The following is a 24,508-nucleotide window of genomic DNA, read 5'->3' as shown; positions in this document are numbered from 1 at the left end:
CTCCTCAATCTCTTTCTCTCCTGCGTCCCATTTGTCCACTGCGATCAATGGAATTCTCCATCCTCTGTTTTAAAAATGGCCATTACCCCATAACAGCTTCCTGGTCAGCACACTGTTAAACTGTAATATCACCCACTTGAGCCATAGGGAAACCTGGACATTCAGTTGTAACTGAGAGCTGCTGATATATAACTGACAGCAAGTGGTATATTTCAGTTCTGACAAAATCTTGTCAGAACTGGAAGGGATCACTGTAAGAAGAAAATGCTGAGCTTCTGAGAGGAACTGATGGTGAGGTTAGTATGTAATATTCATTTGCAGCTACCTCATGTGTTTATTTTAAATAATTGTACTTGCTTCAGGTTCTCTGTAATCCCCAGTTCCTGTTTCACACTTGTACAAAGTAAAAAAGTGAGAAAAATCCCCTTCATTGCGGACACAGATAGCAATGAAACCTTGAAGTAAACCTGAGGCGAAAAAGGAGAAAAATGTATATGTACCTGTGGCTTCCTCCAGCCCCCTCCAGGCTTAACGCAGCCTCGCCGCCATCCTCCGCCTCCTAATTCGGCTAAAATTGCCCAAGGAAAGTCCTCGAGTCCGCAGAGCACTGTTCCCAGTCACAGGAGCCCGACAGCAGAGTGTGTGCGCCTGCACTGTACCTGCGTTGACTAGAGGACTTTTGGGGGCCAGTTTCAGAAGACCCAGGAGGCGGAGGAGGATGGCGAGGGAGCAGTAAGTCTGGAGGGGGTTGGAGGAAGCCCCAGGTATGTATAAATTCCACCCCCTCCCCCTTGTGTCAGGTATACTTTAAAGGACAACAGAAAAGATATGGAGGTTGCCATTTTTATTTCTTTATATAGCATACCAGTTGTCTGGCTTCCTACTGATCTTTCATGCATCAATAGTTTCTGAATCAACACCTTAAACAAGCATGCGGCAGATCCAGTCTGACTTCAGTCAGAAACATCTGATCTGCATGCTTGTTCAGGGTCTGTGGCTAAAAGCATTAGAGGCAGAGGAAGGATCAGCAGGACAGCCAGGCAATTTTCATTGTTTAAAATTAAATATCGGTACATATGGCAGCCTCCATGTCCCTCTAATTTCAGGTGTGCTGTAAAGAGACTTTAGCTCTTCCGCATGAGGCTGGCTAAACATGATCTCCTGATTCACCTGATGTTGACTAGTAATATTGGGGGGTCCATTTATGAAGCTGGGAATAGGTGACCCTCCAACTTTGTAAGGTTAAACATTTCAAAACTAATTTTATTGAGGTACCCATCTCTTCACTGGAAAACGTGGAGAAAGCTTTTTAATCACTTTAACGGTGGAGAAGAATGGTGTAGTAAAGAATGGAGAAAAGTCGAGCATTTTTATAAATCTTTTTTACTCCACTTGTGAGTCTCTCCACTTTTAGGTTACCCCAAAGTCAGCTCACTGCTTTTATTCTGGTTGTTCAACATTTCTTCAAAAACAAATCTGTTCTTTCCTTTAGAAATTAGGCTGGGGGAAAGAAATGAAACCAATTTGGAAAAAAGATGAGTAAAGAGAAGGATCCATCAATAGATACTGTTTCCTCACTTGCAAATAGGCCTCCTGGTGTTTATAAAGCTTGTGAGTGATTGATAAATGCTCATATTGCCTAACCAGAACATGGCTGAAGCTGGATCGGAACACTGGTTGGTTGGGTGAAGAGCTGTACCTAAAAAGCACTTGCTTGGACCTTTCATCCAGATGGGTATTACTGGGATCTGGGCTTAGAAGAATTGGGGAAAGTTTGGTTAGGAGTGGCTGATATAGATTGCACCAACATCATCCGTACCATGCTAAGAAACAATGGCAAAAACAGGTGGATACAAGACATAAGGAGAGGTGGTAAGCTGTTTATAGTTTGGAAAGCATGTGCCTTATGTATTATTTAGATGGGAGCATTGGTGGGTTGGTAACAAACTAATGTGGCATGTGTCAAAAGATGTGTTTAGCTGAAGAAGTTAGCTTTTAGGCTGCATTTGAACATTACGGAGGCTTGCGACTGTGACACCTATTTAGGGAGGGAATTCAAGCGGAGGAAGGAGGCATGTGAGAAATACTGTATGTTGGATTAGGGTGAAGGAGAGGAAGAGATCATTGGCAGAGTATAGATAAAGAATAGGATGTAATGTGGAAATTAGTCATATATGAGGGTAGCCCATTTGGACTGAGCCATGTACATAAATGAAGTGTATCCTGTGTTTGATGGATGGCTAGTTAAGAGACTAATAGAACAGCTCCAGCTAAGATGCAGAAAGCCCTTACAGCAATTTAGGTTTTCTGTTAAGATAGGATTGATGTTATGGTTAGGGTAATTATTGGGTTTTGTTGTTTACACCAATAAAGCAGTAAATAGAGCTGCTTAATGGCTGGATAGTGGTTAAGGGCTCTGTCCCTGACACAGGAGACCAGGGTTTGAATCTCGGCTCTTCCTGTTCAGTAAGTCAGCACCTATTTAGTGAGGAGAACTTGGGCAAGTATCCTTAATGCTGCTACTGTCTATAGAGTGTGTCCTAGTGGTGCTTTGAGTCCAACAGTTGTAAAGCAAAATAAATGTTCTGTGTCTTGTCTGTCGATGAGATTTAAATTATATGCAGCAGGAAATTGGACCAATCAGATTCAGTTACTGTTGGTCCAGTTAAGCTGCATACTATGTGCATGAAATCTGCATGCAAGGCGGAATTATTTGCACCTAGTTTGCCATTTCTGTAGACCACTTTTTTTTCACAGAAATTGAACGCCAGGAAGGTTAGGCATAGCTGAATTGGGATGTGCTAGGTCTGTTCCAGGGGGGGTTCCACACAAAATATTTGGAACAAGCCAGTTCCACTGGTGCCAAAGGTTTTTTATACATAGGGTTTGTTTTCCAATGGTGGGGTGTATGCTGAGTGAATCCTGTCAGTTATAAAATTCGGTCCCTCAGATAGAAGTTTTTGGCTAGAATAAATCCCTTGATGTAATATTTACTCGCTGTCGCTAGAGGGCAGCAGAGACGCTGAGGGAACAGACCCGGAGCCTTATATGCAGTTCATTTCCCAGAGCCTTCCTTTCCCTGTGCCTCGGGTCCAGCAGGGAGGAATCTCCGTGTGCAGCCTGGGCAGGGACCCCCTAAAGTAAGCAGAGGGGGCGCAGAGAGATCCGCCGGGGGTCAGCCTGCCATGGCTCCCAGCTCACCCCAGACCTGCCCACTGCCCCCCTCCCAAGGTGCATGTAGCGTCCCAGGGGGGTGACTGCCACTTGCACCAGTCTTATGTGGGATCACGGCAGGGTGCTGGGACGGGATGCTCTCACTCCGATGGACGTAAAGCCCCCGGCCGGAAGAATGAAGTAACCGTGATGGAGCCGGTATCAGACCCGGGCTCCAAACTCAGAGCAGCCGCGTCCAGGGGGTGAGTAGATCCTGCAACAAGGAGGGGGGTCCGGACTGTGACAGGCACCGGGGATGGGGTCTCTGCAGGGAGAATGCTGCAGGACCAGTCCTGGATCTCTGTGTACTCTGCAGATAGATGATGAATGGTGCTCTGGAAACTCTGTGTAGGCTGCATACTTACATACATGCATACAGGGAAGCTTTGCAGGCTGCATCTATAGTAGAACACTGCATCGCAATGAGCAAAACTCTGTTGGTTAGGTGCATATATTGATGGCTGGGATGTCCTGGGAGAGTTTTTATCTCTCCCTGATTGGCAGTATTGTAGAACCACTCACTTCATTCAGATAACTGTCATAGTGAAGCAGGTTTTCATTCACTTTGAACTACTTTGTAACAGTTTATACTATGTTGCCAAAATCTGTCTGTATGGTGTATAATCTTAGCAGCCCCCCCCCCCCCCCAACCTCCCACTTGGTGCCTTCCTCCAATTCCTAACAACCCCTACTAGTGCCTTAGCTCATCCTGCACCCACCTGATCTCATATTAACTGGTGTTTATTCCCTGACCCCCTTGTCTGGTGCCTAACCTTAACCTCTAATGCATAATGTAACCCTTACCAGTGACTATTCCCTAACCCAACAAACTTGGTGCCTTATGGTAACGCTCCCCCCCCCCCCCATCTCACCTGATGCTTTATCGTAATCCTTCACATGGTTACTCTACCTGTGTTTAACCCTAACCAGCCATATTTGGCGAACTTGACGATAGGTAGCTCAAACTGATAGGTAGCTTATTGTGATAGATTTGTATATCCAGCTGAGCTACCTTGTTAGCCTAAGCTACTTTAATCGCAATGAGTGAGGTTGCTCAATCTGATGGATTTCATATTTTGACAGGGCACAGGCTTCCGCCTAGCGTCCGTGCTCTGCTGGTGCTGGATACAATGCATACACTGACTGCTGACAGAGGTGTCACAGGGCAGTCCTGCACTGATTTAATGCACATTGATTTAGTAGGTGTCTAGTCTCTGCTGCACACTCCAGAGACTGATTTGGCATGTCATAGACAGAGATCGCCTAATAACACACAGAGCTTGCCAGTGTTTTACTGTACGGTCTGTTGAAAGGTTCCTAAGGTTTTGGAGTAAACTTTAAACTCTGCAGGATGAACGTCTACATTGATGAGCTCTTGCCATGACATGAGCAGGGCTGGAAGTGCTTACAAACAGATCTGTAGTGTTGTATTTACTGGCCAATGAGTGGTCTTTTGCAGAATGTTTGCATGGGGTGCACCATACACTGCTCACATTCATAGGTTTATTCAACATCGTAAAAAGGGACAAGCTTGCTGGCTTGGTGCATAATGATAGCAGGGATGTCCTGGATTCTTTGAATGTGTAACAATGCAGTTGGCATCTGTCTAGTGTCAGTGCAGCGCTGGAACTCATTGCATGACGAATGCTTGCAAAGACGTTAGTGGGTAGCTCTACATTGATTTAATGGAGGTGGGCTTAATATAAAAGAATGAATATTAAATCTGCTTGAAGGAAATGTGAAATGAAAGTAATATTTTGGAGCAATAATCTGGGCACTGTTATTTATTGTCACTCAATAAAGTTTTACGTGTAGTGTTAGGAACGATGAGGCTGAAGGGTGAAGTTAAGGATAATAAGAACCAGTTAACAGTTTACAGTTAAGAATACTGTAGAGCTGCCAGGCATATTGAGGGTAAAAGGACACCCGAGGTGAAAATAAACTAATAAAATAAACAATTGTATCTGTCCTTCCCTAAAAATGACTTTTTAAGATATTCCAGTTTTATTTTATATTTAAATCTATTTTTTAAGTTTTTACTGTTTTATTGTTTTTTCTCAATGACACATTCATTGAAGTATGCCAGAGCTAAAATCTATGAACTATTGACCCTTTTTATCTCTTTCCTGCTCTCAGAAGCTGTTTTCTGCTAGCAAAGTGTTTTATAGTTGTAATTTCTTATCAGTGGGGGTTATGCTATAGTCTGACCAAGTCCCGACCAAGACAGGAACTGCCAGTTACATACCTGATGTTTAACTCTTTCATACAGAGAAAATAAAAAAGGAACACAGCATAGTTATTTGTGTTCTAGGCACTACACATACACGTGTCTATCTCATCATGTCACCTGTCACCTCGGGTATCCTTTAAAGGACCCCTATTGCAAAATAATGTACAATGTACATGTATGTAAATGTTTAATATGTACATTTGTTCCAGAGTATAATGCACTAGATCTTTTTTTCTATGTTGCTGTCACAATAAGTTGTAAAAATCTGAAAGATCTGATGGGTTTTGGACTAGTCAATACCCTCAAAGGGAATTGTCCGGTACCTTTATTTTTTCTTAAAAGCACTTACTGAACAGCAGTGGTTGAGTCCAACTGCCAAAATAGTGTGCAAGCAAGTTAGGGAGGCTGGCTGACATCTTTGTATATATTCTTTCCTTAGAGTGTGTTTGTAAAGAATACATGACACGCTGAGAATCCCCAATAAGGAGATGAACTAGTCCAAAACCAGTCAGATCTGTCATATTTTTTACTGCCTACTGCAAGCGACAACAACATAGGAAAAAGTAATTTATAGTGCATTTTAATCTGGGAGAAATGTACTTCTTACAATTATGTGTACACATATATCTTAAATGTTTACATTTTCACAATAGTGGTCCTTCAAGGTTCATTTTACGCTTGGAAATGAAGTGACAGTTTAGTTTGAGGTGACAGTTTTGTAGCCAATATAGCACTTTGATGGAAATTGAGTGCCACTACCTATATTTTTGTATAAAAAAATCAACTCCAAAAGTCACAGATTGGTATATGGAAGGAGCCATTTTGACTTCCATTCATAAGTGGGGCTTCTGTGACTGTTTAGCTGATTCTCTGCGTCTAGCACCCTCCGAGTCACCGACCCAGAATAAGGCTTTGTTTACACATAAAAACGAAATTGCTGACGCCAGATTTTTTGTGCAATATTAGTAGTGCTTAGTGACGCTTACCTGCGCACTGTTATTTTTATAAAGCGCTTTTGCAAAGTGTTCTGTTTTTTCACTTTCTGACGTGAAGTATTTCAGCAAGAAATGAATAAATACAATGTATTTATTCATGAAAGCGCTTGGGAAATCGCTATGCAAATAGTTTTTTAAGTGCTTTATGATTTTCCTATCCCTTCCATTGAGGTGGATCGCCCCAAAAATGGTACAGGCAGCGCTTTGGTGAGTGAATCGAAATCGAACCGCTCAGATGTGAACACTCTCACTCTCAGGGAATCATTGCACAAGCACTTTCAGGGCGATTTTGAAAAAAAAGGCAAAAAACGCCCTAGGTGTGAACAAGCCCTCAGTCTGCAGATTAGTTCTCGTGACTCCACTGGCAGCATCCTTGTTGTTGGTGTTTGACTCTGAAACTGCTGAAAGCCAGAGATTGCCATGACAGCCAGCGAAATGACATTCTTTTAGTAAAGTGGTCAAGTAGTCTTCCTGTCAATTTTGATAGGCAGAGTTGCCGGTTGTGTACAATTTGGATGAAACTCGTGTGCAAGCCAGAATAAGTAGCATCTTATCAACCATCTCTAGCTATATGATGTGTCCAATTCATAAATAACAGTTTAAGTAGGCTGGTTGTGTAGCTCTATGCTTTAGTTCCTGGTTCCCCTCTCCTCCTTGGGTGGATATCTGGGAACTGCCTCTCACCAATATGTTTAAGCAGGATTCCATAGGGGGCGTAACTGAGCTGCCACTTTCCTTCCACCCTCTGCCCCCCCCCCCCCCATCCCCCTTGGGATACATCCTGGGTGGTGGAGACAATAAGAGATGTGGTTTCAACAACTGGGTCCAAGGAATGCTGTCAGTGTGCCTGCCAGACAACGTAATACCATGCAGAACACCGTGAGTCAAGTGACCATGAAGCACTTTGTTATAATTACATTTTTAGACTTTTTAATGTGTTGAACATTGTTTTTAACATTACCGATGACACAAGTGGAATAATTGGGGTGGTTGAAAGGAGTTTAGTGCTCAACGTTATAGAATTTGCCAACTATTAAGATGTTTTGACATCCTTTATCACTATCAAATCAACCCCTTCCAACCAAAAACATTGGACATGCTTATAATGCGGTAATAGAAGAGTAGCCAAAAAACATTAGTCATCCTCCAGACCCAAAACTTTATTGGCCCGGGTAACCTGATAAGAAAGCAGCTGTTGACACGTTTCAGCCAAACAGACGCTTAGTCACTAGACTCTAAGCCCGATTTTGGCACAAGTTGTGTCAATTGTTGTATTATTATTATTTATTTTTTTAATCTGGTTGCTTTGGCGAATAATAAAGTTTTGAGTGTGGATGGAGAGTGGCGTTCCCTCTAGTATTACCGGTGATGCTTGGAAGTAGAACACTGCTGAACAGTATGTGCAGTGGGTCAGTTCTGTAATTCAGTGAACAGTGCTGTGTGAAGGGCCTACTGAGCTTTGTATTTATAATGCAATGAATGTCATGTCAGTTGATAGATTCTCTAGGAAAAGCTTGGCAACTTTTAACATGACGATCTTGCTTCCTTCTCCTTTCTATGAAGACCTGTTCTGCTGCTATTTTGCCTAAGACGACACTTGCCTCATCTTCAAGACTCCCTGCAGTACGGACTCCTCAGCTTCCACTCTTGGCGGCGGTCATTGGCTTTCATAAATGGTCCTTTCAGTGGTGGCTTCTATTCACAGACTGCACGGAATAGAACCCAAGAATGTCTTGGCATTTCCCAAGCAGAGATTGCAAACACCGAGCCTGCCAGTGTTTAGTATACAATCAATTGACAAGTTCCTAACCTGTAAAGCGGGATTGGCACCATAAAAAGCAAATTTCAACAGCAACTGGTCTGAGTCTATTAAGTGATAAAAATGTTAATCCTGCATTTAAAACTTTTTCTGCTCTTATGGTTTGGAATCATCACATATGCTAGGAGCACTGGCCCTTTAATAGCCTCTGCCATTCAGTTGCATGCTGGGGGTTCTTTTTACCTATAATATATTCCTCCTCTTCCCTTGATTCCCCTGCCTAGCTGAAACATGATCCTCTGTTTACTTGTGTTTACAAGCAAGACTGAGGTGAGAAAAGAAAAAAAGTTAAGGGAAGAAATGACATCAGTATTTAGCCTCAAACTGTGGGCAAAAGACATGGTTCCCACCAAGGACAGAATTCTCTTCATTTACTATATAAAATTCACTGAAATCAAAACGTGGATGGTACAATACATGTGTTATGTAAGTAGATCAAGTATTTATCTACTTATATATATGTTCTTTTTCCATGGCATAGTATGGCTAATCCTCCTGCTTTTAAAGGATACCAAAGGTGATGTGATATGATGAAATAGACCTGTATGGAGAGTGCTAAGCATACAAATAACAAGCCTGTATTCCTTTTTGTTTCTTTTTCTGCCTGAAAGAGTTAAACATTTCAAGATGAACTGTAAGATGATGGCAGGTTTGTCAGGGAAAATCTAGTTCTCAGAGGGAAAAAAGTCCTTCAGTCGATGGAAATCCAGAGAAGTTCAAACCCCTCCCACTCTGTGGGCTAATTAACATTGAAGCGGTGCGGATCTCTACAGATTGATTACCCACAAGGCTCTGCATCAGTAGGCTGAATTGTAAACCTAGTTTATTGAATGTTTAAAAAGACATACATTTAAAAGGAAATGTGGGGCAAGACCATCTGCTGTTTTAGGCTCCTACCTCGTGGGTAATGACATCACATGCAGCTTATTCCTGATTTGCATGTGCTAAAATTAAAGGCTCCTACACACTCCAAATTTTTAGGTTAAGGGCGGGATACCCCCGGACTAGACAAGACAAATAACATTTATATTACACTTTTCTACTGGCGGACTTAAACCGCTTGAGCTGCAGCCACTAAGGTGCGCTCAGTAGACAGTAGCAGTGGTAGGCAGTTTAGCCCAAGGTATCCTTACTGAATAAGTGCAGGCTTCCTGAACAAAAAGAGCTGAGATTCGAACCCCGGTCTCCTGTCAGAAGCTGAGTCTTTAACCATTTCAGCCACTCTATCTCTGTGCAGTCCCCCTGCCCTACTGGCTCACAAGATAGCTTCGATATACCCTATGTCAGGAACTAGCAGTGTGGGGGGCTGCAGTTTGGCACAGAGGTAGTTCCCTTCCTACCCTCAAAATTTTAAGTGTGTAGGAGCTATAAATGCATAGATATTGGGCCTTTAATATCAGTAGCATTATATAATACTGTAGAACATAGGAGGATCAGACACAGCATTGGCATAGCAACCTAGTGGAGAGCAGAGAAATAGCAGCAGCACAGGATCAGACACAGCACTGACATAGCAGTAGGGCTGCACGATTTTAGGGAAAAATCGAAATTGCGATCTTTCTCTTAGAAATTGCAATTTCGATTTTTCCCCGATTTTTTTCAAATGCTGGGGGGGGCCGCACTGCCCGGTCCGCTGACTGTAATATTTTGCTTCTGGCCCCGCTGTGCGCGGATTGGCCAGAAGCAGTGAATATGTATGAGTTTTAATGAGCGGGGGGGGGGGGGGGGGCGGATCCACTCGAGCAATCGGCCAGGCACATACAGCATTACCAATCACTGGCTAGCGATGGAATGACGGCAGCGGTAGGCGGAGCTGGATGCTCTGTACAGCTCCGCCTACCACTGCCATCATTCCATCGCTAGCCAGTGATTGGTAATGCTGTATGTGCCCGGCCGCTCGCTCGAGTGGATCCGCCCCCCGCTCATTAACACTCATACATATTCACTGCTTCTGGCCAATCCGGTCCGCACAACCCGGTTCGCTGTCTGTAATACCTTGATTCTGGCCTCGCTGTGCGCGGATTGGCCAGAAGCAGTGAATATGTATGAGTGTTAATGAGCGGGGGGGGGGGGGGGGGGCGGATCCACTCGAGCGAGCGGCCGGGCACATACAGCATTACCAATCACTGGCTAGCGATGGAATGACGGCAGTGGTAGGCGGAGCTGTACAGAGCATCCAGCTCCGCCTACCGCTGCCGTCATTCCATCGCTAGCCAGTGATTGGTAATGCTGTATGTGCCTGGCCGCTTGCTCGAGTGGATCCGCCCCCCCCCCCCCCGCTCATTAACACTCACACATATTCACTGCTTCTGGCCAATCTGCGCACAGCGGGGCCAGAAGCAAAGTATTACAGTCAGCGGACCGAAAAACCGAAGGTACTGAGGATCAGCAGAATGTCTTGCCACGAACCGCGGTTTCGGTTTTAAACCGAGAAACCGTGCAGCCCTACATAGCAGCCTAGTGAAGAGCAGAGAAATAGCAGGAGCAGTGCAGCATAAGACACAGCTTCAGCATAGCAGCCTAGTGGAGAGCAGAGAAATTGCAGCAGCAGTACAGCATAAGACACAGCTCCAGCATAGCAGCCTAGTGGAGACCAGAGAAATAGAAAGGAACACAGTGTGAAAGGCAGTCTGTTTCATACTGAAAATTGTGTCAAAAATGTTCCGCAATTGTTTGCAATTCTTTCAGGAACCGAGAATCGCTCCCTGAACAAGAATTGCAAACAGAATTGGGGCAAAGTAGCTATGGTTTTGCACCAATTTTCAGTGTGAAACAGGGCCCTAAGCAATATGGGTATCTATATAAGGAAAAAAGGAGTGTGTCTTCAACTAAAGGAATAGCTGAAAAAAACTCTATTCCTGCGTGCCAGTAGTAAACATGATTCCTCCCTGCATCCATAAGAGGATTTGTTTTCTTTCTTTGCTTATCTCTTCTCCTCATAACACTCTCTCTTTTCCTTTGTTTTTCAAAAAAAAATTCTCCATACAGTTCCTCTTTAAGGTATGCAAGTGACCGTTTCTCTCAAGTCGGCACTTAGTTGGACTATAGCGTAACCGTCACTGATAAGGATTTACAGCAATAGCTCTTTCCTTGCTGAGAACAGCTTCTGAGAGCAGGGGATAGATTAAAAAGTTCAATAGTTCATAGATTTTAGCTTCTGGGACTCTGAAAGACTGTGTCAGTCAATACATGAAACATTCTTTTCTTAGCTGATACACAGAAAAAAAACAGCAGGATTCTAAGAAAGTCATTTCTAGAAGTAGGAGGATAGAAGGATAGATAGAATTGTTTATCTCATCAGTATATTTTCACCTCGGGTTTCCTTTAAAGAAGGTTTAAAGTCTCTAGTCACTTCTGCAAAGCAGGAGATCAACTTTCTTAAGTGAGCAAAAGTTAGCCTAAGTCCAACTACAGGCTTTCCCGAGGGAGAGCAATGATCGAGCACAGTTCAGACATCTACCTTGGGACATAATTGTCCTGCAATTAGTTTCTGTAGATGAGAATCACTTTGTGGATTTCATAGCTGGAGGGCTAAGTCAGCTAAAGGTCTCAGGAGCAGAAGAGACCGAGAGGGACCCCCGGCTGCTTAGTTCTATTTACATTCTAATCCTGTGACTGTTACTTTATGGGAAAACTGTTTATTCTCATTACAATATGTTAAAGGGGCAGGATTAGACCATTGGCTTATTTTTACTTGCTTTGTTTGTTCAGCGTAATGGTTTCCTATTTAGTGGAGAGTATAGCATAACCCCGGAAGCGGCATCATTGTATATACATCAGTGACAGTTACCTCAAATCATTCATCGGGGACGGTTTGGGAAAGAGACAGCTGCTTCCATCGTTTAGTGCAATTCTGATGTTTCAGCAGATCTGGCCAGCTTTATTGAAGACTTCCCGAGGTTTCTTTCTAACAACTTACAAATGATGCTGAAGTCTGGTTAGAGAGGCTGTGTACCAGGCTTATGGTCTGCACAGAACTATGCTATGAAAATACAATGCCTGCTCTATAGTTCATGTAAAGTCCAACTTCAGAAGTGGTTCCCTCTCATTCTGTCTTCAACTCCACCATGGGCCTCCAAGGGTTTTAATATGAACTATGTTGGTCTTGGAGTCAGTGTTCTTCCAAGGCTATTTTAACTGGGTGCTCCACCCGGCTAATTTTGGTGACCACCCAGCTATCATCGGCTCACCTTCTCATCTGCCTCCTATGATATAAGCAGATTTGCGCAGAGAACCACAGGCTCTGCATTCTCCCATTATGCCCCACCCAGCTACTTTTTATTGCCACCCAGCTGGAAAAAAATTCTGGGCAGAACACTGCCTGTAGTAATGCTCTGTATGTACACTAGAGAAAACTTGAAAGAGGCGGTAATTCAACTTCATCTCAGTTGAAAATATAGCGCATCGAAACGTGTCCCACGTTATCACTGAGGAAGCCAACACATGGGTGTCCCATTTCCATACGCATCATCAGGGAGGTGTGGCTTCAGTTTCCAGAGCACCTTGGTGGAGCCAAATGGGTGTCTCATTTTCCGTATGCATCATCTGGGAGGCGTGGCTTTAGTTTCCAGAGCACCTTGGTGGATCCAAATGGGTGTCCCATTTCAGTATGCATCATAAGGGAGGCGTGGCTTTAGTTTCCAGAGCACCTTGGTGGATCCAAATGGGTGTCCCATTTTCTGTATGCATCATCAGGGAGGCGTGGCTTAAGTTTCCAGAGCACCTTGGTGGCACCAAATTAGTGTCCCATTTTCCATATGCATAAACAGAGATGTGTAGTTTCAGTTTCCAGAGCACCTTGGTGAAGCCAAATGGGTGTCCCATTTTCCACATGCATCATCAGGGAGGCGTGGCTTCAGTTTCCAGAGCACCTTTGTGGAGCCAAATGGGTGTGCCATTTTCCATATGCATAAACAGGGATGTGTAGGTTCAGTTTCAAGAGCACCTTGGTGGAGCTAAATGGGGGTCCCATTTTCCATATGCATAACCAGGGATGCATGGGTTCAGTTTCCAGAGCACCTTGGTGGAGCTAAATGGGGGTCCCATTTTCCATATGCATAAACAGGGATGTGTAGGTTCAGTTTCCAGAGCACCTTGGTGGAGCCAAATGGGTGTCCCATTTCAGTATGCATCATCAGGGAGGCGTGGCTTCAGTTATCAGAGCACGTTGGTGGAGCCAATTCCATATGCATCACCAGGAAGGCATGGCTTCAGTTTCCAGAGCACCTTGGTGAAGCCAAATGGGTGTCACATTTCAGTATGCATCATCAGGGAGGCGTGGCTTCAGTTTCCAGCACCTTGGCAGAGTTCAGACTAACGTGTTTAAGAGACTTTAGGGTCAGAGACTATTCCATAGACCTCATGCACAGCAATTCTGCAGAGAATAATCGCAGAATCTTATGAAATCCGGTGCATTCCACAACTGTCTATTTGATTTCTGCTAGGGAGCACTGAAAGCTAATTTCTTGACTAGAGGTAAAGTTTAAAACATTTGGAGCTTGTGGATGCCAGTACAACTTTTTCAGGCTATTTTGTTCGTGACACTGTGAAGACATGGAGTAGAGCCTTTGATGGTTATTCCTGGCCAACATACAAGTCCTGGTGGTCTTCATAAGTATCATCACTGATTTCAATATGTTGCTTCACTGGGCTATGGAGTGAGGGGGACTTTTCTCAGAAGAAGAAAACAACCAAATGGGCTCCAAACCTACCCCACTCCATCCAAAATATGAAATATAGCTATTAGCACATGGTGGTCTCACTGATACTTTCATGAAGTCTGTTTTGGAAGTAAAGCCAGAGAATGACATGTGTATCCATGCAAAAAGAACAGTTAAACCCTAAATCAGACCCTAGGCTGAGCTCCAGGGGAGCCTCTCTGTAGCCAAGAGATGTCTGAAGGGATTCTGGCCCAGTCATTTAGCACTGTCTGCGTGGATGACAATCTAATCCATGCAGTGGCTGTCAAGCATGGGATTTTGAAGTAGCGGAATAGAACGTCTCAAGATTAGTAGGGTGGGATTAGCTGAATCCATTCATTCACTTCATTTTAGAGATAAAGCTTAAAGTGTACCTGAGGTGACATGTGACACGATGAGATAAACGTTTATGTACAGTGCCGAGCACACAAATAACTACGCTGTGTTCATTTTATTGCTTTTTATGCCTGAAAGAGTTAACATTTAGGTATGCAAGTGAGAGTTTCTCTTTAGTCAGAACCTAGTCAGACTAACCCTCACTGATAAGGAATTACAGCCATAAAACTCTTTCCTTGCAGAGAAAAGCTTCTGAGCGCGAAGGGTAGATTAAAAAAAAGGGTCAATAGTTCATATATTTATCTTCTGGGACACTGAAAGACTGTGTCAGTATATAAGACAGAAAGGTTCTTTTCTTAGTTGATAGACAGAAAAGAAAATTGCAGGATTCCAAAAAAGTAATTGTAGGATAGATACAATTGTTCATCTCATCAGTTTATTTTCACCTCAGGTTTCCTTTAAGCTAGCCCGACACTAATTAATTTCTTAGTAGATTACACATAACATTTGAAGAACCCATCACATTTAACAAAATAAATTAAAAATAAATAAAGTCGCTCTTGGTTATTTTTCAATAATTGTACTGATTAAACAAAAATAGCAGGAGGCTGTTCTTTTACCAAGCACCTGTGGCCAGGAGCTGTGCATGATCATTGGCCTTGTAGCTTTGAAACCGCATCAAATGGTAGAAGCCTAGTGATGGTGACGTTGCGGTCAATATAATATCTGATTCTGTTGAAATCTGGTCTGTGTAGATTGGATTAAGCTGTTTACACGATCAGTTTACCCTGTTGTTTCTTCATGCCATGTATACATCTACGTTTTATGCCTATCTTAGGTCTGTAGAACAGAGCAGAGTAGGAATGCTGTGCATTATGCAGTAAAGTGGGACTAAATTGAACACTGGGACCAAGTTGCAGGCCAACCTCAATGCCTAGTGGCCATCTGCCTCCGTTATTATGTTCCCTGGTATCTAATGGTTATTTCCTCTATAATGGCTTGGGGATGTCAGCACTGGTCAAGACTAAAGCCCTCTCTGAATGAGGTGAGAGACCCTAGACTCCTTTTCACTGTAATTGTGTTGGCCAACACACTGCTGGGACTCTGTTACAGTCCATACATATTTATCTTGACCAAGCGGTATCTGCTGTCCTATGGATGGGGAGGGGGAGGAGATGTATTAGAATGAGCCTCCACAGTGCCTGAGGACAAGCAATTGGCAATTGGTAATTCCCCCAAGTCCGATAGCTTGTCAAGCATATACTTACAAATTGACAAGACTATGATGCATTCTGCTGACCTATGCTTTCAGCAATGAGGGTCAGAAACCTTAAAGAGACTCCGTAACAAAAATTGCATCCTGTTTTTTATCATCCTACAAGTTCCAAAAGCTATTCTAATGTGTTCTGGCTAACTGCAGCACTTTATACTATCACAGTCTCTGTAATAAATCAATGTATCTTTCCCCTGTCAGACTTGTCGGCCTGTGTCTGGAAGGCTGCCAAGTTCTTCAGTGTTGTGGTTCTGCTATGAACTCCCCCTTCATGGCCACTCTATGCACACTGCCTATGTATAATTTAGATTAGGGCAGCTTCTCTCTTCTCTCTTATCTTTTACAAGCTGGATAAATCGTCCTCTGAGCTGGCTGGGCTTTCACATACTGAGGAATTACAGACAAAGGCAAAGCTGTTTGCAGGAAGAAACGAGCAGCCTGAAACTTCAGTGCATGAAAACAGGGTGAAAGAAACACACAAATGATCTCTTGAGATTCAAAAGGAATGCTGTATATAGCCTGCTTGTGTATGGATGTATTTTCTATGTGAGGACATACTGTACATCAACCTACTTCCTGTTTTCGTGGCCATTTTGTTTGTTTGTAAACAAACTTTTTAAAACTGTTTTTAACCACTTTTAATGCGGCGAGGAGCGGCGAAATTGTGTCAGAGGGTAATAGGAGATGTCCCCTAACGCACTGGTATGTTTACTTTTGTGCGATTTTAACAATACAGAGTCTCTTTAACATAGGTCTTGTGTCTTTTGAACAGGGCTTCTCAATTTACCGCCTGTTACTTGCCATGGATAATCCACACTCCCGTGATCCATGGTTGAATAGTATATGTCCTGCCGGATAGGCTTTTAGAATGTGATGGTCATTCAGCAGTTGGTTTGCTGATATAGGACACCTACAGACTACTAATGTTCCGTCAGTGTGCAGTTCCACATCTAAATCCAGTAAGCTGCCTGGGTGAATCCCTGACCAACCTGTATCTACTTATTGTGTAGTGGAGAAAAGTGTGGGCAGGTTGCTGTTTGGTGTCTGGCTGGACTACCAAGGCCCCATATGAATCACAGGACTGGCTGGTCTGAGTTACAAATCTCTCAGCAACAGAGAATAGTCTCTCAGAGCTGCTCACCTAGCACCTACCATCGTAGGCTATTCGATTGGGCTGTGCTATTGGGTTCAACTGAGGGGAAGCTCTAGCACAGGGACAACCCTATTATGCTGGAATGACTGGCGCCAAAGAGTCAGCTTTAAAAGTCTCCATCTGCCTCAGCAGGTAAGACAGTTGTCATAAATGTATTTCAGCTGTGTGTTTGGCTCTCTGCCTACGGTGTTTAGAAGCAGTACAATGATTACACATGTATGCCGAGCATCTGGTAATATTTCTCAATTCAAGTCCTCAGCAGCAGCCAGCAGGCTTTGTTTTCCTGCCTTCTTCATCATCATCATCATTGTAATCTTCCAAGTTGTTAGTAATTAACTAAACTTACTTTCTAGTGCTTGTCAGGAAAAGCAATGCCTTTTTGGCAGCCACCGAGGACCGGAGTTGAGAAATGACACTGTAGGTAACAGTTGTTTAATGATGTGTGTTCTAGCAGTATAGCTTTATGGCACAAGCTGTAGGGTAATGCATCACTAGGCCATCAAGCATCTGCAGGCCCTGGTAGCTGTAACCTGCCATGCTTGATAAGTGAGCAGCAGAAAGTAGACTACAGTAGCTCAGAGACTTCCCGCTGTGCAGGGAGGTAATTAGCAGAGGCCCTGTATTAGTATACATTAGATGTTCATCGCACACCTAGACTGGAGGGGATTGTAAAGTGTGCCAGACACACCCTTGGCCCTACCTGTCGGCACCCTTGGGCAGCCAAAAAGGGAAGGATTAAATCTTAAGGGAGACGTCATTTGGATGTTGTGTTGTCCACCTCCGAATCTCAGCCTGTCAGTCATCCTTCTGAGTACTGCCAGAGGTACAGAAGTACAGAAGGCTGCTCCGCTAGTGAGGGCTGGAGTGTATAGCTTCAAAGGTGAACCTCTGAATAATATGCTGGTTTACTGTTAATTGTGATTATTTTCTTTAAAACATAAAAATTAAAAGATAACTTTAAAGAACCACTATCACAAAAACTATAAAATTTAAAATACATGTAAATACATTCAAATAAGAAGTACATTTTCTTCCAGAGTAAAATGAGCCATAAATCATTTTTCTCCTATGTTGCTGTCACTTACAGTAGGTAGTAGAATTCTGACCGGACCGACAGGTTTTGGACTAGCCCATGCTCTGCTCTGCTCATGGGAGATTCTCAGGGGTTTTCTTATTTTCAAATGCACTTAGTGAATGGCAGTTGCTCAGTCCAACTGCCCAAAAAGTATGAAACAAGTAGGGAGGCTGGCTAGTATCTTTGTATAAATCATTTTCAGGGAGTGTCTTTATGAAGAATAAAGGCCATGCTGAGAATCCCGCATGAGGAGATAGGCTAGCCAAAATTCTGTCGGTAACGTCAGATTTCTACTACTTACTGTAAGTGACAGCAACATAGGAAAAAAGTAATTTATGGATCATTTTGCTCTGGAGGAAACGTACTTCTTATTTGTATGTGTTTATATGTATTTTAAATTTAACATTTTTTTTTTGTGATAGTGGACCACTACAGAAAAAAAAAGTAAGCAGTTAAATCTGATAGAACTGACAGGATTATCAGGGTTTTCTTTGTTTTCAGAACAACAGTTACTAAGTCTAACTGCTGTTAGAGAGGCTGGCTGGTATCTTATTATTTTGGCAGTAATGGTAGATTTAGCAACTGTTGTTCAAGAAATGCTTTTGAAAAATAAAGTAAGCCCAGAAAATCCCCCATGAGGAGATGGACTAGTCCAGAACTTGTTGGTTCTGTCAGATTTTCACTGCTTACTGTATATACTCGAGTATATACTAGAGTATAAGCTTAATTTTTGGGTGAAAAAAAGTGGCCCAAAAGTCTTGTCTTATACTCGAGTCACTACTTTTTGAGTAGCCCCCACAGTGCCCCCAAGATATGCACAGTTGTGCATCATCTGAGGGAGACCACACACTTGACATTTCCATGGGAGGTCCCAGCTAACCTCATCTCGAGTTATAGCCTTGGAAGACATATAGGGACAGTGTCTACTGAGTGGTGTGAATCCTTGCATTCCTATATCAAGTTTTATATACATGAATATGTGGCTGTGCATTCCTTGCTTTATCTTTATGCCAGCTTAAACTTTGCAATAGGATGCATGTCTGTCCTTCTCAATTGTAGGCCTATACCTTGGCTTATTGTTGCAATCAGCTGAATTTATGCTGCTTTTCTAATACCGTATATGGTTGTGAGTGGTGTTGTGGTTGTGGCTTTTGCCTCCCCTTGCTTATACTCGGGTCATACATTTTTTTACCTGTTTTTCAAGGTAAAAGTTGGGGGATCGGCTTATACTCGGATCGGCTTATACTTGAATATATACAGTATTATTTTTTTTAATTTTTTTTTCTATAGTGCTTCTTTAATAAAAAATGATTAAATATAGATTTGCGTAACAGAATGTAGTGTAGTTCTGGAACTGGACAAAGTCCTAGTTCATCCTTCCTGATTTTTTTTCTATGTTTTTTATTGGTAGTGAAGGTGACCAGGGGACTGTGATATTGCTATCGCAGTGTTCTTATTTGATGCAACCATTCCAGAGAAATCCTCTTTTTAAAAGTCAGTCACATGACCCAGATCTGTGCTCCAAGCATGAAGGAACCAGGAGAGTTGGATTTGTGTCTTTAGCACAGAGTCATCACCTGACTTCACCCATCTACTCACTGCTCCCTCCTGTGGGGCATAGCAATGAGGTGGGCAGGCTGAGCTCTATGCCTATAGGGAAAGACCAGCTTGTGTCTCTTTACAGCCTCTTGTTGACTATCTCAAGGCGATGACGATAGGTGTTTGGAGGGTATGTATATCTATACTGGGCACCTGCAAGTAAAGTCTGTGCAGTCTGTGAACAAAGCTGCTCATGTACGAGTGCATTCATTGCCGAGTTGACTCTTTTCTACTGAATGTTTATTCAAACCTTTGGCAATATGACAGACATGGTGTTACTTCAGACAAGTCATGGAATCATCTGAATAAACAGTAGGATCAAGGAAGGTAATCTGCGGACCTTACTTGCGCATGTCCACTCATCCATGGTCTAGAGAGGACTGGCGGGCTGAAGGAGGGTCCTGGAAGCCTATGTAGATGCAGGATGATAGGGGAAAAATATTTAAATAACATTTTTAATTACATTGTGTAGCATTGAAATGTTTCCATAATTTCTTATTTGAAATGGAATCTCACTTTAAATCTTTCTGTTAAATGGAACCTGGGAGAAATACAGAGGCTGCTATCTTTATTCCCTCATAAACCATGCCAGTTGCCTGGTTGTCATTCTGAGCCCTAGGTTTTAGTTGTTTTCAGTCTCACACCTGCAACAAGCATGCAGCCAGTGGAGTCAGAACATCTGATCCGCACGCTTATTCTGGGCCAGTGACTTTTAGTTTTAGAGGCAGAGCATCAGCACAGAAGTCAGGCAACTGGCACTGTTTGAACAAAAGAGGGAGAATCTAGAGCCCACTATGGTGTAGTATGTTTAGCAAAGAGTGAAATGTATAAAATGTGAGAAACTACTCACAACAATGGGTTACCTCTGTATAGGCAGATGGAGAAAATATCATGTCCCCACTCAGGCTAAGAAGTCACTCTCCATAGTTTTAGAAAAACTGGTAGATAACCCTTCCACCAAAGTGGAGAAATGTAGGTAGTTTTGGAAACAAAGGAGAAATGTAATTTTGGAAACAAAGGGGGGGGGGGGGGGGGGGTAGTGGTGGTCTTAACTCCCCAAAGGAGACTCAACAGACGTGAATCAGTTTAGGAACACTCCGAACAAATGTTGCAACATTGCAATATGTTTTGCGGTTGTACAGACCACTTCCTCAGGCAAAGGAGCAACTTCAATTTTGTATTTGAGGGCGTGCGATGAAGAACCGTGAAACGCGTTGCAACATTTTTTTGGTGTAAGAAATAAACAATTGATCCTAAACTGATTTGAATCTGTTGAGTCTTCTGTGGGGAGGTAAGGCCACCATTACACCTCCCCCTCTTTTAAATTGTTTTTAATTTATGTTATAACTATATTGGTGCCTCTGAGATTGAAGATGGCAGCCTCCGTATTCCACTCACTTCAGGTTCCCTTAAAGAAAACTGTACATAGCAATGTACAAGAATGAGCCACGCTGGTACGTTTTGAGCTTGGCGCTCTGTTGCAGGGATCTCACTGGTGCAGTTCATGACTAGAGGTAGGAAGCCGGTACCTGATTCTGATCAGCAACTTCTGCCCAGCACTGATCTATGGGTTTTGCCTGAGCTGTGTCTGTAGAGCTCTCTCCGCAGCATTCATTCTAGTGAGGCATCTCATTATGACTGAGGAGCACTGGCAGTGCAGCAGAGGGGAGGTAAGCCCCTATCACCTGCATGGGCTTCCTTTGATGATATGAATCTCACTCTCATACCTCTGCGTGTCTTCTTGTATGTCATGCCATGTTTTGACGTTCTACTTGAGGGAAGTGCAGAATAACCGCTCTTTATTTTAGTTTCTCATTACCCTGAGTGTGGAATGTGCGCAGCACTCTGCAAGGATAGAAGTTAGTGCAGTTAGTCTCTACAAACCAGAGAATGGCATCTGACGAAGTATGAGGGGACTTGAGATTCCTAGCACAGTAAGGGCTGGTGCACACCAGAGCGGTTCTGGAGCATTTTTAAAAACGCTAGCTGTGTGAAAACATCTTGGGTTATGTATTTCAAAGGGCTGGTGCACACCAGAGCAGTTTGTTTTTTCCACAAACGCAAACTCGGGGGCTGCAGCATTTTTTTGATTTCTGAGGCGTTTCTGCCTCAATGTTAAAGTATAGGAAAGTGGAAATCCGCTCTTTAAAACGCTAGATCAGAGCGGTTTTCCAGGCGTTTTTGTTACAGAAGCTGTTCAGTAACAGCTTTACTGTAACAATATATGAAATCTGCTACACAAAAATGCTCCAAAAGCCGCTGGGCATGTTTAGAAAACCTCTCTAAACATGCCTAGAATTGATCTGAAAATCTGCTTCAAAAACCTCTAGCAGTAGCAGATCTGGTCGAGGTTTTTGGTGTGCACTGGGCCTAACTCCCCAGTACTGCCAAATCTATCCTGCTGCTTCAGTTGGCTATGAAGCCTCTGGGTAAAGGTTACCTGAAGTGACATAAAAGATGTTGAGGCAAATGTATGTGCGGTGTGCATGTGTATATGTACAGTTTTGAGGCCTAACTCTTCCCTGCAGTCAGAAAACACTTTTGACTGCAGGTAACAAGCTCAGTAGTTATGCTGGGTACACACGATGCGTTTTTTCAGTCGATTTCCTGTTGATCGACTGAAGCACCAGATCGATTTTTGATTAATTTTTCCGCTCGATTCTTATCTTTTCTTATCAATTTCTATTCGCTTCTATGAGAAATCGAGTGGTAAAACGATCAAAAGTAATAGCGGATATGACGGAAGTTATCAATAGAATGCATCTATCGCACGAAAAAAACCTAACGTGTGCACCTAGCATTAAAGATTTGTCCACATGAGAGCTGAATAGTATGAAAAACTATCCTCACGTACCTGAGAAAGTCAAAACTTTCAAGGCAGATTACCTTTAGGTACAAAATCAGACCATGGGATTCTAGTAAAGACCTAATTAGGATAAAGGCCCGATGCACACTGGGATGCAGAAATGGAGCGGTAAGCGTATCAGTTTAGGATGTGCCCATCCACAATGCGTTGCTCACAACCAATCGGAGCGTGGCAGGAGCTCTCTGAGGCTCTCTGTTGGATTGTAAAAAATTAACTGGAGTTCTACCTAGCAACAGGGAAGACTCCAGTCCACCACCAGGATTCCCATTGCTTTTTTGCATACCAGTGGGGTGCCCCATGCTTCTGCTGGGCTCCTACTGGTTCGGACCGACCGGTGGGCGTCAGCGGTGGTGGAACCAAATCCACAGAACAGGTGAGTTGGCTTTCTGCATGTGGCGACCAGCCTAGTGGGAATGGACACAGTAAAGTTTGATACTCTTTAAGGTAGAGGGAAGCTTCTGGCTGGTCCAAAGGCTTCTCCAATCCTCCTACAGCCCACCACTGCTCACCGTGGAGCCTCTTCTTCAAAGCCATGCTTCTGTCCATGTACGCGAGCGGCAGCACTGCACAGGGGCAAGTATGGCCTGTGCAGTAGCAAAAAGCCACTCATACACGGACAAGAGCATGGCTGTGAAAACATTCAACAAGGCTTGTTGTTTATGTTCAGATGGCCCCAGCACTGGAACAGTGAGGATAAGGTGGATATGGAAAGCTGGACTATCCAGAACAGGCTTTCTGGAACCCTAGATTTCCTTGAGTACTCTGCAGGGGTTTCTTGGCATCTTTCCCCATTGTGGTTATTGAGGGAAGTATGATAGAGAGCACACTATAATACACTGTAAAAAAAGAAGGACTAAATTGGTGGTCTGAATAATAATGAGCACATTAATAAAAAGTACTAGAATAAGGATATATTATAATCAGGGCTGTGGAGTCGGAGTCGTGGAGTCGGCGCAATTTTGGGTGCCTGGAGTCGGAGTCGGGAAAAAATGCACCGACTCCGACTCCTAATGAAATTGTAACTGTAATTAAAATAGAAAATATGATAAAATGTTCTATTTCTCAGATAATAGTCATTAAAAATAATGTATATATACAGTAATAGCTGTGCTCAGTCCACAAAAATGAAATAAACCAATCAAAATTAGTTACTTGTGCTGCTTCAATAAAGCAGTCCCCGTATTTTTAAGGTCAGATCTACAGATCTGATTGTGACTGTATATATGATGTGTACACAGGAATCTCTTATATATACTAAATAACATCTATGCTGTAAGAATAAAGCCTGATGTGTAGCTGTGTCACTAATAGAGATGGTCAATGAGATGGAAATAATTCCGCATTGATGCTGATTTATGCAAATGTATGCACTCTCTTTGCTGATGAAATCAAAGAATTTGATATGTTATTAAAATTTGGTTTGGTGACTACAAATTAAAGGGTAACTGAGACGGATGAAAAGTAAAGTTTTATACATACCTGGGGCTTCCTCCAGCCCGCTTCAGGTTAATCAGTCCCTCGCTGTCCTCCACCACCCGAATCTTCTGCTATGAGTCCTGGTAATTCAGCCAGTCAGCGCAGTCCGGCCGCATGCCGATTCCACAGCCAGGAACATTCTGCACCTGCGCAATAGTGCTGCACAGGTGTAGTATGCTCCTGGCGGCGGAGTGTGTGCATGCGCACTACGCCTGACTGGCTCAAGTACCTGGACTCATAGCAGAAGATCCAGGCGGTGGAGGAGTACAACGAGGGACTGATTATCCTGAAGGCGGCTGGAGGAAGCCCCAGGTATGTATAAAAATTAAATTTCATCTGTCTCAGGTTTACTTTGTTACACAGTAGTACTATACTCTACATATGCATTCCTCACAGAGCTGCAGGGAATCCACTGAGAATGCTGTGCACATTGAATACAGAGGTGTTGTCTATTTACAATCTCCTCATTCCCCTGCAGAGTACCTGCACATCATTCTTACATGTACCCACACTTACATTGCCTAGGGCCTGATAGATGTTCTTTGTTCCGGTTTGTACCTTTTACAAGTACTCTTACCAAGGACTAGTTTTAGTCTAAAGGGAATAAATATAGTAGTCTCCATATCCTTCTCACTTCAGTTGTCTTGTAAAATTCCTAAGCGTTGGCAGTTAAGAGACGAATTTCATGTTACATACTTTTAATCAACAAAATTGTAATATGCAAATTAGAGGGGTCGGAGTCGTGGAGTCGGAGTCAGTGGAATCCTAAACTGA

General features: G+C 43.1%; 1 protein-coding gene across 5 annotated transcripts in view; it reads left to right on the top strand.

Moving 5' to 3' along the window:
- COL27A1 (collagen type XXVII alpha 1 chain) overlaps positions 1–24,508 on the top strand; it is a 728,465-nt gene that overhangs the window by 199,047 nt on the left and 504,910 nt on the right. For 2 of the 5 annotated variants that reach the window (XM_068248433.1, XM_068248434.1), the window contains exon 1: positions 3,094–3,416. The exons of the other annotated variants lie outside the window; for them this stretch is intronic. In XM_068248433.1, the coding sequence (XP_068104534.1) occupies positions 3,364–3,416 (53 nt within the window). In that variant the 5' untranslated portion in view covers positions 3,094–3,363. Of the gene's footprint in view, positions 1–3,093; positions 3,417–24,508 lie in introns of those variants that run through there. 5 annotated transcript variants of the gene reach the window in all.

The sequence above is a fragment of the Hyperolius riggenbachi genome, chromosome 8 (assembly GCF_040937935.1).
Source record: "Hyperolius riggenbachi isolate aHypRig1 chromosome 8, aHypRig1.pri, whole genome shotgun sequence".
Classification (NCBI taxonomy): Eukaryota; Metazoa; Chordata; class Amphibia; order Anura; family Hyperoliidae; genus Hyperolius; species Hyperolius riggenbachi.
Note: the sequence above shows the minus strand (reverse complement) of the source record. Positions and strands in the feature narration are given on the sequence as shown.